Source organism: Cryptomeria japonica, unplaced genomic scaffold (genome assembly GCF_030272615.1).
Source record: "Cryptomeria japonica unplaced genomic scaffold, Sugi_1.0 HiC_scaffold_281, whole genome shotgun sequence".
In the NCBI taxonomy this organism is placed as follows: Eukaryota; Viridiplantae; Streptophyta; class Pinopsida; order Cupressales; family Cupressaceae; genus Cryptomeria; species Cryptomeria japonica.
The window spans coordinates 54,744-73,659 of NW_026729103.1; the positions used below are offsets into that span (position 1 = coordinate 54,744).

General features: G+C 35.0%; 5 protein-coding genes across 6 annotated transcripts; all 5 read right to left on the reverse strand.

Annotated features, from left to right (window-relative positions):
- Positions 1-4,100: 4,100 nt before the first annotated feature.
- LOC131870081 (UDP-glycosyltransferase 74E1-like) lies at positions 4,101-7,013 on the reverse strand. Of its 2 annotated transcripts, XM_059215787.1 has the most exons (3): positions 6,924-7,013; positions 5,431-6,451; positions 4,101-5,331 (listed from the first exon to the last, which is right to left on the reverse strand). In XM_059215787.1, exon 3 carries the CDS (start codon positions 5,237-5,239, stop codon positions 4,415-4,417), a length of 825 nt encoding a protein of 274 aa, XP_059071770.1. In that variant the 5' UTR covers positions 5,240-5,331; positions 5,431-6,451; positions 6,924-7,013; the 3' UTR covers positions 4,101-4,414. The 2 variants fall into 2 exon arrangements, with proteins under 2 accessions (XP_059071770.1, XP_059071769.1); XM_059215786.1 differs by having other exon boundaries at positions 5,431-7,004.
- On the reverse strand, positions 5,420-5,914 carry LOC131870074 (UDP-glycosyltransferase 85A2-like). The gene has a single exon (XM_059215775.1). The coding sequence runs from the start codon at positions 5,912-5,914 to the stop codon at positions 5,420-5,422; it is 495 nt and encodes a 164-aa protein (XP_059071758.1).
- Positions 7,014-11,100: 4,087 nt separating the features above from the next.
- Positions 11,101-12,947, reverse strand: LOC131870082 (UDP-glycosyltransferase 74E1-like). Its single transcript, XM_059215788.1, has 2 exons — positions 12,401-12,947; positions 11,101-12,300 (listed from the first exon to the last, which is right to left on the reverse strand). Exon 2 carries the CDS (start codon positions 12,257-12,259, stop codon positions 11,387-11,389), a length of 873 nt encoding a protein of 290 aa, XP_059071771.1. The 5' UTR covers positions 12,260-12,300; positions 12,401-12,947; the 3' UTR covers positions 11,101-11,386.
- Positions 12,948-16,001: 3,054 nt separating this feature from the next.
- Positions 16,002-16,892, reverse strand: LOC131870075 (UDP-glycosyltransferase 74E1-like). The gene has a single exon (XM_059215776.1). It carries the CDS (start codon positions 16,890-16,892, stop codon positions 16,002-16,004), a length of 891 nt encoding a protein of 296 aa, XP_059071759.1.
- Positions 16,889-17,500, reverse strand: LOC131870076 (UDP-glycosyltransferase 85A2-like). Its single transcript, XM_059215777.1, has one exon. It carries the CDS (start codon positions 17,498-17,500, stop codon positions 16,889-16,891), a length of 612 nt encoding a protein of 203 aa, XP_059071760.1.
- Positions 17,501-18,916: the final 1,416 nt, after the last annotated feature.

Genomic DNA, 18,916 nt, shown 5'->3' on the forward strand with positions numbered 1-18,916 from the left:
AAAATTAGAGTACTTATAAAAAAAATTACATTATATTATTTTTTAGTTCTCATTATGGTTAGCTTTTGTCTATGCTTTATAAATTTATCTTTCTTAAGGGTTTGATTTGATTTATTGTATGAGCTTGATTTCACCAAGCATGCCCACCCTTGTTTTCACCTCTAGAGTGTCATTTTGCATGTAGTTTCTAGATTTATATTTTCATACAATATGAATGCTTTGTCCTTTTATTTCTTCTTATCACATTGCTTTGTTTGTGAGACAAGCTTCTTAGAACCCTAATCTTTCCTTTAGGAAAATGTATTTTTCTAAAAGGAGTTAGAATTGAATCTTGACAATATACCTTATTCCAATTCCATGTATGGATATAGAATCAAATTTACATAGTAGTTTAGTTTCAAAAATATGGACATTAGGTTTGCAAGAACAAATATCGAATTTGCAATTGTAAATTTAAACTTAATATTTGTGTAGTTATTATAAATATTCTAAGACACAGTCTAATTAATCCTAAAAATTTATTTGTAAAATAACTATTCTTAATGTCTTTAACATCGTTTTGTTATCTTTAAAATATCACTTTCAAATTACATTAATTTATACATTTAAAATAGTATTTATTATTTCTAATAATAATTACATATAATTTAATTATTTATTTTGTGCTCGGTGTAATTTAATTTTTTATTACTTTGCTCTCTCTTTTTTAATATTTTATTGTAGATACTTTACTTATTTTATTAAGTTGAATAATTTTATGTAAATTTAATATATTAACAACATTGAAATCTTATCGGTTGGTTGGAGTTGAATTTTGACTGGTCGTGTAGGGGCAACTAGGATGATGTGGGACGGGGTGGAGTGATTAGAGATTCATGTGGTAGCCTCATCCTTGCCTATGTGGCAAATCTTGGAATCCAAACTTCAAGCATGGATAAAGTGGCAGTTGTTTATCATGGGTTGAGCATGGCCGAGGAAAAGGGGCTCAAGCGTATAATTATTGAAGGTGACTCGAGCAATACCATTATGATGCTCAAAAGGGAAGCTAAACCAGAGTGGAAAGCTAACCCTCTTATCGCCAATAGTCACAATCTCCTTCCCTTACTAGGAATCATCAGGCTCTACTAGGTGAGACATGAAGGCAGTTGTGTGGCAGACAAGCTGGTGGGAATGGGTGTGTATGTTAATGATTTTAAAATTTGGTTCCACTTGCATGAAATCCCAATGCAGGCTTGTGCCATGATCTTGAAGGACTTGTTAGTTAATGATGTAGAATCCCAAATTGGCGTTTTTGTACTTGTCTTTCTCACCCTTTCCACTCCTTGCTTGTTAATTAGGTGGGATTTAAAAATTATTGATGGTACTTCCTACCACCACATTTCCTAGGCTTGTCACTTTCTCATCTTGGTTTTCTATTTTGCGATTATGGGGAGACGATTTGATTCAGACTTAACTTGACAGCTGATCCAAATTTAAAAATAATGGGGATATTTTGGACAAAATGATCAAGGGGAACCTAGATAATTGTGTTGAAAGGATGACTGGTCATGACCCTAAGAGCTCTATTAGTTTGGTTAATGATTGAGACAATGGGAACGTGAAGATTGGCAGTATTAATTTTGTGGTTTCTGCAAAGGCTATTGCGAAGGTGACAGAGCTGACCCTTGATGGTGTGTCCTTTCCCAAAAAACCAAAAGGGAATTACAAGGATGACTTGGATCGGTTTTTTCAACCAAGTGAAGGAGTTTCCAAGCTTAAAAGTGGCTACAACAAAAAGAATTTCCTCAAAATTTGGAAGGATGTCTCTGCTCATAATGAAGTACTTCACCTTGGACGGTAGAAAAAAAGGTTCCATACATAGATTTTTCCGATGCTAAATCACCTCCAATATGGGGTTAGAATGAAATTCCTTTTATGGATTATGTCTTCTTTGTCTCAATCTATTTGCAAAGCCATTGAAAGGGGTAATCCCCCACTCCACCAGGGTCTCATCTAGAGACTGTATAACTTCCACATGGCTTCATCCCCCTCTAGTGGAGTCCATTCTATTGTGGCTAGGTCTACCTATTATCCCAATCTAATTATTAACCTTATTGTTACACCCTCTAATTTTGGGGAACAGGTTATGCCTCACTCTGGTTCTAAAATGCCCACTAGGAAAAACCCTGCTAGAATGGCCAAATTTAAAGCCATTGCTGTCACCAAAAAGGATCAAGATGTGGGTGTCTAGTATGAGCTACAACAAGAAATGGTTAATGAGGTTGTTGATGATTTTGTCTCTGAATCTCAATCCTTGAAGGATTTAAACTCCTCGAATACTTTAGGATTGGAAGTTCGTCCCCTGCTAAAATTGGAGGAAACCCTAGCCCTCCCCCTCTTAACCCTCCCTTCCTTGATCACTCCAAATTTCAGGGTACTACTTCGACTATGAAAAAAATTGTGAAAGAATTGGACTAAGACATCCAAAGATAGGAAGAGTTGATAAAATGGCTCTTTGTGCAAATGAATATGGCCATCAAGAAGATTAATTGATTGGAGTTGGTCGAGCCCGAGGCCAAGGCCAACACTTGGGCTAAAGAGTTGAATGAGGAAAGGGTATAGAAATCTGCCAATGATCTAATGGGTATTTTGGGGCAGTGGGAAATGATGGACGGAAAGATTTCTGACATGGACTCCAGGATCAAGAATGCAGGCAATAACTATGAGCTGGAAGAGATTAAGAAAACCCAGAAGGCCCTTAAAAATAAAATTGAGGATGTTAACAGTGCTTGCGAGGATGTAGTTAGTAAGCACAATGCCTCCCTATAGGCTATCCACAATGAGATGGAAAGAAGAAGGGGGGAAGAAAAAAGATGCATGGATTCCCTGGCCACGAGCTCTGACCCCATCACTTTGATGGTATAGGCCACCCCTAACTCTATGCTAGTCTCCTCTAGTTTTGGGGTTGGATCAAGTAAAATGTCTCTTTTTCTGATAAAGTTCTTAGTTTGTGCCATAATTGGCAGGACAAGGGTAATCCCATGCAATAAACTATCACTTTGTGTCTATGTTGGGCTGTTGGTTTGTGTTTTACTGGTCCTAGTTCTTTTTTGTCTGCTGGATTTTTAGTTTGGTTGTTCATTCTCTATTTTCCTTGCTAGGTTTTTGTTGTTCTTTGGTGGGAAGTCTTTTTGTTGGTTGTGTATCCCTCATGCGCTCTTGGTGTTGCTTTACAGTTACATAATGGTACAAGCCTATCCCACTTTTATTATTCAAAACATTAAAATCCTAAAACTAGATGTGGTGATTAAATGGCCTTTATCACAGTTCAATTTGCCTATCTAGAATATTAATAGAATGGAGGTTATGGCTAAGGCTAGTGCAAGAGCGAACGAATGGGCAATGGAGGAGAAGGATGAACAGGTATGGGAACTTGCGAGCAATATGGCTGATAGATTAGAGAATTGGGATAAAGTTGAAGGAATGCTAAAAGACCTTGGCGAGAAGATGTCTCAAAGGAAAGTCGAGAGATCCTTAAGAATGAAATTGAGGAGATTTCAATGAGAAGCTTGGAGATGGTCCTAAAGAATTTGGCTTCCCTATAGGCTATTGAAGAGGAGATCGACCGTAGGAAAGCCAAGTGTAAGAGACATGCTATATCCCCCTCTACTTCGATGGAATCCCCTACCTCTATGGTTAAAGATACTCCAAATTCTAGTACTCTGAATTCTGCTAAGGACTCTAACAAAAAAATCACATTCTAATAAATTTTTAGGACTGTAAAGATTGTCAAGAGGGTAACGCCTCCACCCAGTTGACCATTTATTCCTATCTTTGGTGGTTGACTGGTTTTTTTGTGGTTTTTGTTTACTGGTTCATCTAGTGCTTGGTGGTTCCTTACTATTTTTTGGTGTTTTGTCTCTAGCTAGGTGTGCATTTCTCATGCACCCTAGGTGGCACTTTTTTTCTCCAGATATGTAATGGTACAAGCCTAACTCACTTTTAATTAACCAGATCATTAAAATCTTATTTAATTATATCAATCGAAAAAAATTTAAAATCCAATTATTGAATAAAATTAAAAAAATAAAGACTTCAAAAAATTGAAGTACAAAACTCCACACTCCACCAAACAACAACAATATTGTATTACTGAATGATACAATAACAACGTGAATTATGATCAAAGTAGATAGCATTTACACCCTTCACTTTCTAGGTCCGTTTTTAACAAAATAGCTTTTAACACATCACTTTTTTTTTATTTTATTTATTTTATAGGAGATTGCTGAACTAGTAAGAATGTCTTGTAACAACATGGTTGACATAACCTATGTGGAAGTACGACACAAGGGACGACTTTATCAAGATAAAAGAATAGCTTTTTGCAGGATAAGTAGTCAAGTGAAACAAAACAATCGCTCCAGAAAGCAAGTCATTCATTTGGCTGTCGCTTCATAGCTGTGACAAATAGATTAAAGTTATTCCATGAGGAGCCCCCGTCCTTGACTGCATCCCTAGCAATTATCTTCAATTTTTTCGCTTCCTCTCTGATCTCCAGGCCTTGTTCCGATTCCTGCAAAATCTCCACACCTTTCACAATTTCCCCCTGCTTTATAATTCCTTGGCTATTCGCATTTAATGGCAGACCCAATTTCCACACATCTACAACATACGCGCGGTTAAGAAATTGGTCTGCAAAGTAAGGCCAACAAAGCATGGGCACGCCCATGGTGATGCTTTCCTGCACAGAGTTCCATCCACAGTGAGTTACAAAACAGGCTATGGAAGGATGAGATAACACCTCTAACTGTGGCGCCCACGAAACTATGCAACCTCTATCTCTCACTTGCTCCAAGAAACCAACAGGTAAATTAGCTTCGCTTCCTTTCATCAGATCGGAGCGCACAACCCACAGAAATGGTCTCTGGGTGGCCTCCAATCCCAGAGCAAGCTCTTCCAGTTGCTTTTCACTTAGAATTCCAGTACTTCCAAAGGATATGTAGATCACAGAGTGGGCACACTGTTTATCTAGCCATTGTAAGCAATCTGTGTCAGTCTTTCTGAAGCTTGGAAGAACCTTCGTGCTTGTCCTGCTATCGATCAGAAACTCAGGAGGAATTAGAGGACCTATTGGATAAACGCCCACTTCTTTCGACAACGTTTCGACTACTGGAGCTTCAATCTCTATGAAAGAATTGAAGAGGACCCATTTGATGTCCTTGATTTCTTCTCCCATGCGAATCCCTTTCCGGAACATGTATTCGCCTGCCTACAACCACGGAAGATCTCCAGAATGGAGCGCCGGCATGCAGGGAAGATATTTTGTTTTTTTATCTTCTTTTGGAATTCCTTCACATAAAACCCACAAAGATGAAAGAGGATTTTAAATATCGTTTGCATCATGAAATAAAAGGTAAAATCGATTGGAAGAGTATGATTATATGTTACCATCAGAATGAAGGATGCCAAGCGAGACCAGATGGGCACTAAAGTAGCGAATGGCGAAGAGTGAAACAAGAGCAGTGTGAAAAGCGGCGAGGGGAAGTTCATGGAGCGTGGCTACCGCCTGTAAGCCAAAGCACATCCAGACGTCTGCAATTATACAGGTGACCTTGTTTTCTTCTTCCCTGGCGTTTATTTCCTGAATCACTTTATCAATTACTGAAGGCCCCATGCCCTTTATTAACGACTCGATTCTATTTTCAATGCCTTCCAGACTATCCAATGGCGGGAATTCGAAGGGAACAGATATCATTCGGATGTTATCAAAGAAGGAATTTAGAGTGTTGGCTTTGTGTATGCGGTTATGAGTGCTGTCAGAGTTGAGGAAAGTGATGAGGAATCCATGGGAGACGAGCTTCCAGGCGAGCTGCATCATGGGATTAATGTGACCCTGTGCAGGAAGAGGAATGAGAAGAGCGTGGGGAGCCATAGCTTAGCTCTGTAGCCTTCTCCAGAGCGACACAGATCTATTATTCTTCTCAGCAAAGAAGACAAAGTAGAATGGATAACTAACGAGTTTTTCTTGTGGATGATAAAAAATCTTCATTATAAAAAATATAATGGATGAAGCATCATTTTGAGAAGGGACCCATGCCTGAAAACTTTTGTCTCTTAGTCGATATCATATAGCGATTGTACTTATCTAGCTTTCTGACTCTGCGTTAGTCATGGCCACATCCACCATAAAACACTGTGCTCAATAATGTTTAACTAAGCGTTTTTGGGTGCAACGGTTGTCCGATAGGTTTTGCTAAGTTCCGTGGAAGGAATTTATAAACAAAAAATCCAACAAATTCACCTGAAATAACTAAAACAATCATCTTCTTTCAGGAATACAAATCCAAAACATAGACATACAATTTCAGAATATAACTCTTTGGAGAATATAACTCGTCAACAGTTGCTCTGAGTTGATTCAGATCAAGCACCAAAATGTAATAGAGCTGAAATTTGCTCTTTGTGCTGGCTGTAATTCAAAGTCATCCAATCAGTATAAATCTATCTTACGAATCAAAAGATGGTAATGATGATAAGCCCATTTTCTGTTCTCATCAATGGAATTCTATGCAAGTTACAATTTGTAGGGATTCATTAGAAGATTGAACACACAAATCAGAGAAAAACTTTCATTGGAACAATTAGAAATTAGAATATAAGATGAGAGATATGGACTGTTTGTAGCCTCAAATGAAATCCTAGAAATGCTGGGACCATTTGCAAACATATTAGAAGAGTTAATTCTGCAGTTAAACAATTAATTTAACCAATTAAAAGCATCTTCTTTCAGCATCAATCATCATCAAATTTGTTTGAGTCTTTGCTTTGCTTTGATGCGTCAACAATTTGATGTTTACAAATTTGGCAGTTAACAGCAATCTGATGTTCATACCAAGTGAAGGCAGCCAAATACAGTATGAGATCAGATCAAAAAGTATTACCTGCTATGATCTGGAACTGTTACTATATATATTGACTGATTTCTTTTGCTGTGTAACTCATCCTATCTTCGCATTAGCCCAGCACAAATAGGGCGTGTAGACTCTATAGCCATTTGCATGAAAAAAAGTGAAGGTATGGGCGGGGCACGCGAGTGCTGCTCTATAATTCATGCAAAACGTGGCAGTACAGTCAAGGCACGTGGTCTGTTTTGCAGGTGAAAAGTGGAAGCAAAGTCAAGGCATGTGAGCTCATTCAATGCCCCTTCATAACAACACTTTCCCTCTAGAAGAGATGGATTACTTGTAAGATGGTGCTATGGATAGATATGGCAATCCAAAGATTCATAAGCTAGTACTTACATCAAAAAGAATTGTAAGGGTTACGCTGATAGTAAGATATAGACTAATTATTTGAGATGAAGAGGTTGTTGTCACAATATTATTAGAGAAGTAACTAGTCAAAAAAATACCATTTGCATATGTTATTAGACAAAATTACAAATCCTTTAAACTCCATTTGCAAACTTTAAGATATCTAATTCTTCATTCCCTCAAAATCTTGTAATATGTATTTGACATCAATCAATTCCAATTTAGATTGTAAATTCAATGAACTGATACCTTTTTCTTTTTTTTAAGGTGGCCATAATTCTACTAACATAATAGTAATGAATCACTTATATATTAACATTATGCTTCTCATAGCACCATATACATTCTACTTGTTTCAACCATAAAATCATTAACATATTACTACCACTCTCAAGAGAACACTAATAGTATTAACATTGATATTGTTGCTTGATCTAACTATGTAGTTAATATTCATGATTGAATATTAGTATTATTATTCATCAACCTTAATACAATAACCATATTAAAGCTCTTTTTGTGACATTAATAGTGTCACTTGATCTAATCATTATGACCACAATAATTTTAAAATTAATTTAGTAGCATTAACATTATATCTAGATTCCAAATATATTATTTGATAATGACATTCATGTTGGAGGTCATTGATAGTACTAATGTTATTACCTTGAGTCTGATATTTACATTCACCAACTCTTGTAACATTGCAATATTATTATTATATGCCATAACATGATAATATTATTTATTTTAATCATAAAATTACTAATATCATTTGTGTTTTATAACAATAACATCAATGTTCATTCCAATCATGATATTGCGAAATAACATTAATGTTTTTAAAAATCACAATAATATCACTATCTATTACATTACTAATTATAATTGTAACTATTACCCATATTATTGTTAATGACATAACTTAGTTAGTTGGAACAATTACCATTCCTGACACTCCTAGAATAACCTTAATTCTACTAATTATGCCACATATATGTGTATACCCAATGCCTTGTGTGGATACTCAATCTAAGTCGTCCATTAGGGTGGGGAAATCAATGGCTCAAGAAATAAAACATAAAATAGCCTAGACATGATTGGCAATTCTATCCTCAAATATCAGGTTTATGTATCTGCAAAGTAGTCTCTCGACCCAAATGAAAATGAATTATCAGGGGCATCATTTTCACCATTGGGTTCATTTCCCTCAACAGATGATTATGAAATGACCACAAACAAGACAAGTGACAAGTGTGCAGATTCTTGCTAATACCAATAATTCATTTGATTTCAAAACTAACCCAGCTGCAGAGCACCCACCTTTTTTACGGCAATGGAGGGAAACGTCAGGCGTAAGATGTGAGGAGATTCTGATGTAAGTTCCCAACATAACAAGCCTAACGGCTAATAAGGGAGAATTTTATAGTTCAACGTAGAATGATGGTTGTGTATCACACTAGGAAAAAATTTTATATATAGATTTAGGATTTAATTTAATATTTTATTACTTTTTGGTTTAAAATATGTTTAATCTAATTTTTATTAGTTTGTGATTATGTTTTTCGATAGGATTGTAGGTATAATCACATTCTTTGTGTTTCTAAATTTTAAAATCGAGGGTTAGCAAATTTGAAATATAATCATTATTTATCAATATACGTATCAAAATTTGAATTTTTATGTGTAGAGTTGTGTATATAAAGATGTCATCTTGACACACTTTGTGCATCATCTTATAATAAAATAACAAAACATTAAAAGAATGAAGAGCTTTTTCCTTTAAATTGTGTGAATTATTCATCACTTATGATCTACTATCTCTATTGCAGCTTCCTCTCCAATGTGGATTGCTTTCATTTCTACGACAATTCAATCCTCTTGTATAGGATGCATTCCTTCTCATAGCCATCTTTCAATTCTTCTCTTTCTACATTATAATCTTCAATTTATTCCTCTTCTTCTAGGTAACACAAATCAACACCTCCATCAAAATTAGCTTTGTCCCATTCATTTATTTATGCTCTTGGAAGATCTCATTCAAATGTTTTTTATCCATTACTATTTTTTCAAACTATTCAAGGGATTTAATCTTTCCTACTCTAATGGTTCCACTCATTATTTAATCCTTGACTCAATGAAATTCCTCTCTAATAATGGCTCTTGCCCACAAGGTGAATAATTGTTCTCACCATTCTTTTTCACCTTCTTATAACTCTTCAACACCTTTGCTATAGATTTATCCTTCTTTTCTTGCTCATGGTTCCATAAATCACATTCCTCCACTAGACACCATAACTCTTTTAACTCAATCTCTAACTTTTGTAACTCCTTTTTTATTGTTTCTTTGTTAGCTTCTTTCTCTTCCTTTGTCTTACTCTTCCTTCCAATTTGGTTATCTTCTTTTTCACATCATGATATCATTCCATATTTGACTTTACAGCCAAAGTTCAAGCACATGGCTACACTTCCTCCTTGCTTCCTCTAAACTCTCACTTTTAGAACAAAGTGGTTCATCACAACACAACATAATTCATTTAGATCAATGATACATATTTCTCACAAAAATTACATCTCCCTTGTTCTTCTTAAACATTAAATTTATGGTTTCTCTCGACATGGGATGTCTTCTAAGTTGTAGCAGCAACTTTGACACTCATGGGCCTCCTCTAAATTTATAATTAGTAATTTCTTCATTACTACATAGGCTAGTTGCATTTTGCAGTGTTCTACTTTGTTATGTTTTTTCTCCTTCCCCAACTATGTGGTTTTCCTCAGACTCCTCTAGCTCTAAACAACCTTATGCGTTCTCACATCACAAGAAACATTGAAGACCTTAAATTTCATACCATAGAGCATGTTGAGAATAGAAATCTTTGTAGATGAACTTGAAATGTAAATCTCAAACCAATGTCAAAGATGACACAATGAGCTACTACCTAATGCCAAAACCCATGTATTATGTCCTCCTTAATGGAATGCACAAATCTACTCACATTCCTCTTTCACAACCAATCTTTCATCATTTTCATAAACTGTGCAAATTGCCCTAATACCAAACTGATCCAAACACCCACCTTAGCACAAACCTCCAAATATGACTTTTCCAATACACACAAACATAAATTTAAGAAGCATTAAAGATTCTTTATTACTCACAACAAACAACTACAAAAGGAAACAAATAGATAATGTTATCCAAAAGGGTTAATTAACTAAAAATAAGAGAACTTAGAAAATAGCAAGAGAAATATTTCTATTAACCAAGAAAATATTTTTCATACCTCAAAGCTCAATTCTTCTATCATCATCTTTCCCCCACGTTACAAATCTCTAGCCTAAATATCTCCTCTCATTACTCTCAAAGACACTTACTCTTAATCAAGCTCTAACTCTCTAATTATAGAATCCATGTTGCCACAATTTCTAATAGTCTAACCCACTAAAATCTTCTACTAAACATAGTAAAAACAATTAAAAGAATCTCCTCCTAAAAATTTAGTTGGTGATCAGCGCCTGAGTTTTAGGAGTCCATTTACATCACTTTTAAATATAGTTACTATATTTTTTTATTTTACAATATATGAATAGTTTATTACATTATAATTTTATGAATTTAATATTGCTACACCTTGTAAAATAATACCTTCAATATTAAAAATTAAAAATTTAATTTATTACTATTAATTAAATAAAAAATCTAAGTAATGAGTAAAACAAATTTTTAAAAAATTTCGAACCTTATCATTGAATTAACATTTTATTTTATATCATCAATGTCCATATACAAAACTCAATCCAATAAAACCAAAAACACATTTGTATTATCAATTAATACACCCTTCACTATCTACATGAAGAGTTTAGCAAAATTAAAACATGGTTAAGGTCTATTTTTAGCAAAATAGCTGTTAACACAACATTGTTTTGATTTTACCACAAGTTGCCAAACGAGAAAGAACGTTTTGTGACAGCATGGATGACATACCTTATGTGGAAGTAGGACACGAGACAAAATGAAACAAAACATATCCCTTTCTCCGGGATAACAAAAGAAGTGAAACAAAATAATGGCTCCAAAAAGAAAATCATTCATTCAGTTGTCGCTTCATGGCGGTAACGAATAGATTAAAATTATTCGATGAGGATCCCCCGTCCTTGACTGCATCCCTAGCAATAATCTTCAATTTTCTAGCTCCCTCTCTTATTTCAAGGCCTTGTTCCGATTCCAGCAAAATCTCTACGCCTTTTACAAACTCTTCCTGCTCTATCATTCCTTGGCTATTCGCATTCAATGGCAGACCCAATTTCCACACATCCACAACATACGTGCGGTTAAGAAACTGGTCTGCAAAATAAGGCCAACAAAGCATGGGCACGCCCATGGTGATGCTTTCCTGCACAGAGTTCCATCCACAGTGAGTCACAAAACAGGCTATGGAAGGATGAGATAACACCTCTAACTGTGGCGCCCACGAAACTATGCAACCTCTATCTCTCACTCGATCCAAGAAACCAGCAGGTAAAACAGCTTGGCTTCCTTTCATTAGATCGGAGCGCACAACCCACAGAAATGGTCTCCGTGTGGCCTCTACTCCCAGAGCGAGCTCTTCCAATTGTTTTTCACTCAGAACTGCCAAACTTCCAAAAGATATGTAGATCACAGAGTCTGCACACTGTTTATGTAGCCACTGTAAGCATCCTGTATCATTTTTCCAGAAGCTTGGAAGAACCTTCGTGGTCGTCCTGCTATGGAGAAACTCGGGAGGAATTAGAGGACCTATTGGATAAACGCCCACTTCTTTAGACAACGTTTCGACAACTGGAGCTTCAATCTCTAAGAAAGAATTGAAGAGGACCCATTTGATGGGCTTGATTTCTTCTCCCATGCGAATCCCTTTCCGGAACATGTATTCGCCTGCCCACAACCACGGAAGATCTCCAGAATGCAGCGCCGGCATGGAGGGGAGATATTTTGTTTTTTTATTTTCCTTTGGAATTCCTTCACATAAAACCCACAAAGATGAAAGAGGTTTTTAAATGTCGTTTCCATCATAAAAATAAATGCTAAAATCGATTGAAAGAGTATGATTTTATGTTACCATCAGAATGAAGGATGCCAAGCTAGAGCAGATGGGCACTAAAGTAGCGAATGGCGAAGAGTGAAACAAGAGCTGTGTGAAAAGCGGCGAGGGGAAGTTCATGGAGCGTGGCTACCGCCTGTAAGCCAAAGCACATCCAGACGTCTGCAATTATACAGGTGACCTTGTTTTCTTCTTCCCTGGCGTTTATTTCCTGAATGACTCTATCAATTACAGAAGGCCCCATGTCCTTTGCCAACAACTCAATTCCATTTTCAATTCCTTCCGGAGTATCCATTAGGGGGATTTCAACGGGAACGGATATCATTCGGATGTTATCATGAATGAAGGAATTTGGAGTGTTGGCTGTGAGTATGCGGTTATGATTGGTGTCGGAGTTGAGGAAAGTGAGGAGGAATCCATGGGAGACGAGCTTCCAGGCGAGCTGCATCATGGGATTAACGTGACCCTGTGCAGGAAGAGGAATGAGAAGAGCGTGGGGAGCCATAGCTTAGTTCTGTATCCCTCTCCAGACCGACACAAATCTATTATTCTTCTCAGCAAAGAAGCCAAAACAGAATGGATAACTTAAAAGTTTTTTTTGTGGATGACAGAAAATCTTCATTATAAAAAATATAATGGATTAAACATCATTTTGAGAAGGGACCCATGTGCCTGAAAACTTGTTTTTTAAAACTTTGCCTCTTGGTATTGTTAAAGGGAATAGCCAAACCCACTATTTGATGTTGCAATAGAATAAATTCGAGGTGCTTTCCAAGTTACTATATCCTTTGCTATGTATAGATATGGCAATCGGAATATTTTAATGAAAAAGGACAGATAAATAAGAAATAATTTTATGGTTCACCGTAGAATGATAGTTGTGATAAAATATCAGAGTAGAAAAGTGGATATATATAGTTTTATGTTTATTTAATTTATTTTAGTTATTTTGATATATCTATTGATTCGAGATTTATTTTAATATTTTGTCATTTTTTATTTAAAATATATTTAGTCTAATTTTTAATAAATTGTGATTATTTTTTTGTAGGATTGTAGGCATAATCACATCTTTTAAGTTTCTAAATTTTAAATAATCAAGGTTAACAATTTTTAGATATGATCATTATTTATCAATATAGGTATCGAAATTTTGAATTTATATATATAGAGTTGTGTAAGTAAAGATGTCATCCTAAGACACTTGTGCATCATCACATAAGAGAATAACAAAACATCAAAAGGACAAAGAACACTTCTCTTTTTTGCATGGATTAGCCATCACTTTTGATTTATAATTAACATTAGTGATCAATAATAATCATCCATCAACAATCATCAAAGATAAAACTAAATAATTTTTCTAACACAACTTTTCATCAATTTGCATCAAGCATTAATATAGATTCAATGGCTAGCTCAACAACATACATTATCACATCATATCAATTTCACATCAATTTCACTGCCACTCTATAACTTTTTATCATTGTTAACTTAGTTTCAAGACTCAACCAACGTGCAAGTAAGTCTTAAACAAACCTTATATAGAAATCCCAATGTTGTTCCTTATTGCCACTTTTTTCTTTCTTTCTTTATATATTGTTGCATAAATAGAAGCTGTGAATGTTTGAAAATAATGATTATGGTGTTAAAAATAAATAAAATTAAAAATGGATAGGTTGTACCTATAAATAAGAATTGTTACACAATGTATCCCAAACACATAATTTAGCTATGATTTAATTTATTTCTTCTCTCTAATCTAGAATCTAATTTTAGATCTTAAATATGAGCATTCTATCATAGCATTACATCAATTAAATTTTAAATTATATTGATATATTTCAATTCAATTTCAAATCTTTTTTAATTTCAATCTTAGTCCACTTTAGTTGACTTATATACCTTGAATATATTGACTTTTTTTAAAAACATTTCACTAAACACTAACTAAAATTTATTATGTAGATCTTTTGGTAGAGAATAACTTGAATTCAATTAAATATATTGTATCAATCATAAAATGATAGTGATACATAAATTGTATAATAGTCTAGAGAAGATAAATTGAGTATAATTTAGAACCATAGATAAATTGAAGAGATATTTTTAAAAGATGGTAGAGCACAACTTGATAATCAAATCGAGAAATTATTAACAAAATTGTAAAAGATAGAAATAATGCATCAATTTTTTTTAGATAATAATTTGTTACATTGTAACGGCTTTTTAAAGCCTTGGTTTTTCCTATAAAAACTACCTATAGGAATAAATTCTCAAAAACTAACCAACCTAATTTTATTAATTATTTAAGCCAACCAAGAATACGTAATATTCTCCTGCATCTCCCCCCTCCCCCCCTCCCCCTCACATTAATCTCAACAAAGGATAAAACATTCTATGGGTTGATCACAACAACCCTTCTGGAGACTTTGACCAAGCACCTTAACCTATCCTCCTTGCTCACCCAAAAAATACCAAACTAATCTCATTGATTGAAATCTTTTTTATTGTAGAACTTGCAACCATTTGCACAACATGAGAGAATATTAAGTGTTTCCAACCTTCTTGCACAATGAGTCACCTTTCCTCCAAAAGTTCACATCTCTTCCAAGTGTGTCTAATGTCTCCTCTAGTGCTACCAATGATAAAACAACTCTCCTTTAAGAGTCTACATCTCCTTCAATTATGTCGAATCCCTCCTCTAATGTTGTGGAAACAATACCTTCTCCAATGTACAAAACACCAACCAAATGTGAATATGCCAAGTGAACCCACAAGAAAATCTAACCCCCTTGGTCCTTGAAAGGATAAAAATAATGCAATCCCCACTTTTCTTTAGGGACACAAATGAGAAAAGGATGTGCTTCTCATGCATGGATCACCACTAAGTGAGAAGTAAGCTCGACATGATAACAAATCTCCTTCCTTTATTTTCGCCATCCTCCAATGATATCTTGTTATTCTTTATTCATTTGATATCTTATTTGACTCTAAAATAAAACAAACATGTGAATCTTCAAAAACATAAATGACTCCAAGAATACAAACAACATTTGATATATGTGTGTTCATAATTACTATATTTTTTATTTTATAATATATGAATGATTTATTACATTTTAATTTTATGAACCTAATATTACTACATCTTGTAGGATGATGCTTTCAACATTAAAATCTATTTAATTTATTAGTTTTAATTATAAAAATAAAAAAATCTAATTACCAAATAAAACAAAAAATTAAAATTTCTCCATATCTTATCATTGAATTATAATTTTATTGAATTATAATTTTATTTTATATATTAATGGACCTATACAAAACTCAATCCACCAAAAATTTTTTAAAAAACACATTTATATTAGTAATTAATACACCCTTCACTATCTACATGAAGAGTTCAGCAAAATGAAACCATGGTCAAGGTCTATTTTTAGCAAAATACCGTTTAACACAACATTGTTTTGATTTTACAACAGGTTGCTGAACAAGAAAGAACATTTTGTAACAGCATGGATGACATAACCTATGTGGAAAGTAGGACACAAGACGCAATGAAACAAAACAGATCCCTTTCTGCAGGATAACGAAAGAAATGAAACAAAGCAAGTCATTCATTCGGTTGTCGCTTCATGGCAGTGACAAATAGATTAAAGTTATTCGATGAGGATCCCCCGTCCTTGACTGCATCCCTAGCAATTATCTTCAATTTTTTCGCTTCCTCTCTGATCTCCAGGCCTTGTTCCGATTCCAGCAAAATCTCTACACTTTTCACAAATTCCCCCTGCTCTATAATTCCTTGGCTATTCGCATTGAATGATAGACCCAATTTCCACACGTCCACAACATACGTGCGGTTAAGAAATTGGTCTGAAAAATGAGGCCAACAAAGCATGGGCACGCCCATGGTGATGCTTTCCTGTACAGAGTTCCATCCACAGTGAGTCACAAAACAGGCTATGGAAGGATGAGATAACACCTCTAACTGTGGCACCCACGAAACTAAGCAACCTCTATCTCTCACGCGCTCCAAGAAACCAGCAGGTAAAATAACTTTGCTTCCTTTCATTAGATCGGAGCGCACAACCCACAAAAATGGTCTCCGTGTGGCCTCCACTCCCAGAGCAAGCTCTTCCAATTGCTTTTCGCTCAGACCTGCCAAAGTTCCAAAAGATATGTAAATCACAGAGTGTGCACACTGTTTATCTAACCACTGTAAGCAATCTGTGTCATTCTTCCAGAAGCTTGGAAGGACATTCGTGCTTGTCCTGCTATGGAGAAACTCAGGAGGAATTAGAGGACCTATTGGATAAACGCCCACTTCTTTCGACAACGTTTCCACTACTGGAGCTTCAATCTCTAAGAAAGAATTGAAGAGGACCCATTTGATGGCCTTGATTTCTTCTCCCATGCGAATCCCTTTCCGAAACATGTATTCGCCTGCCCACAACCACGGAAGATCTCCAGAATGCAGCGCCGGCATGCAGGGAAGATATTTCATTTTTTAATCTTCCTTTGCAATTCCTTCACATAAAACCCACAAAGATGAAAGATGTTTTGAAATGTCATTTGCATCATCGAATAAAAACTAAAATCGATTGGAAGAGTATGATTATATGTTACCATTAGAATGAAGGATGCCAAGCGAGACCAGATGGGCACTAAGTAGCGCATGGCGAAGAGTGAAACAGGAGAAGTGTGAAAAGCGGCGAGGGGAAGTTTATGGAGCGTGGCTACTGGTTGCAAGCCAAAGCACATCCAGACGTCTGCAATTATACAGGTGACCTTGTTTTCTTCTTCCCTGGCGTTTATTTCCTTAATGACTCTATCAATTACAGAAGGCCCCATGTCCTTTGCCAACGCCTCAATTCCATTTTCATTAATGCCTTTCAGAGTATCAATAGGCGGGATTTCAACGGGAACGGATATCATTCGGATGTTATCAAAGAAGGAATTTGGAGTGTTGGCTGTGAGTATGCGGTTATGATTGCTGTCGGAGTTGAGGAAAGTGACGAAGAATCCATGAGAGACAAGCTTCCAGGCGAGCTGCATCATGGGGTTAACGTGACCCTGTGCAGGAAGAGGAATGAGAAGAGCGTGGGGAGCCATAGCTTAGCTCTGTAGCCCTCTCTAGAGCGACACAGATCTATTATTCTTCTCAGCAAACAAGCCAAAATATAATGGTTAAGTAAAATAACTTTGTGAATGATAGAAAATCTTCATTATAAAAAATATAATGGATGAAACATCATTTTTGAGGAGGACCCATGCCTGAAAACTTTTGCCTCTTAGTTAATATCGTATAGTTCGATCGCACTGTCTAGTTTTTCGACTCTTCCTTAAAGACATAGTGAACATTGCGTTACGCATTATCACATCCGCCATAAAACACTCTCTGCAATAACGTTTGAACATTGTGATAACCAGCTGCAGCGGCCCCACCGAGTTCAGCTATATATTAGTTTTCTTAAACTTTGCCTCTATGTACTGTTAAAGGGCATAGCCTAGCCAATCTTTAATGTTGCACAATAAATTCGACGTGTTTTCCAAGTTTCTATAGATATGGCAATCGGAATATTTGAATGCAAAAGACAGAAAGATTTGAGAATTTTATACTAATATAATATCACAGATAAATGTATATAGTTTTATCTTTAGTTATTTAATTTATTCTAGTTATTTTGATACATTTATTGATTTGAGATTCAATTGAATATTTTGTTTCTTTTATTTAAAATATACTTAATCTAATTTTTATTAACTTATGATTGTAGACATAATCACATCTTTTATGTTTCTAAATTTCAAATAATCAAGGCTAGCTATTTTTAGATATGTTTATTATCTATCAACATGGGTATCAAAATTTTGATATATATATATATACACAGAGAGAGAGAGAGATGTGTATAAAGATGTCATCCTAAAACACTTGTGCATCATCACATAATGGAATAACAAAACATCAAAAGGGCAAAAAACACATTCATCTTTTTGCATGAATTAGTCATCAATTGTGATTTATAATTAACATTAGCAATCAATAATAATCATCCATCAACAATCAACAATTGACACTAATCATCAAAATAACACTAAATAACTTATCTAACACAATCCCTCATCAATTTGCATCAAGCTTTAATAAAGTTCAATAGCTAGCTCAACAACATAGATTATCACATCACATCAATTTCATTGTCAGTATTAACTTAGACTTAACTGCTATTGAAGGAAGTCTTAAAAAACAATCCTTATATAGAAAGCCCAATGATGCTCCTAGTGTCATGCCTTTTTTTCTTTCTTTATATATCATTATACAAATAAGATTTGTAAGTTCTTGAAAATAGTTATTATTCTTATATTAAAATCATGAACAAATATGTATATGGTTGTATCTATTAATAAGATTGTTGACACAATGTATCCTAAACACATAATTTAACTATAATTTATATCTTCTCTCTAATCTAGAATGTAATTTTAGATCTTAGATATGAGTATTCTATCACAGCATCACATCAA

Bases quoted from the DNA above. Each gene is read 5' to 3' on its own strand.
- LOC131870081 (XM_059215787.1), bottom strand. From the start codon at position 5,239: ATGTTCCGGAAAGGGATTCGCATGGGAGAAGAAATCAAGGACATCAAA.
- LOC131870074 (XM_059215775.1), bottom strand. From the start codon at position 5,914: ATGGCTCCCCACGCTCTTCTCATTCCTCTTCCTGCACAGGGTCACATT.
- LOC131870082 (XM_059215788.1), bottom strand. From the start codon at position 12,259: ATGCCGGCGCTGCATTCTGGAGATCTTCCGTGGTTGTGGGCAGGCGAA.
- LOC131870075 (XM_059215776.1), bottom strand. From the start codon at position 16,892: ATGAAATATCTTCCCTGCATGCCGGCGCTGCATTCTGGAGATCTTCCG.
- LOC131870076 (XM_059215777.1), bottom strand. From the start codon at position 17,500: ATGGCTCCCCACGCTCTTCTCATTCCTCTTCCTGCACAGGGTCACGTT.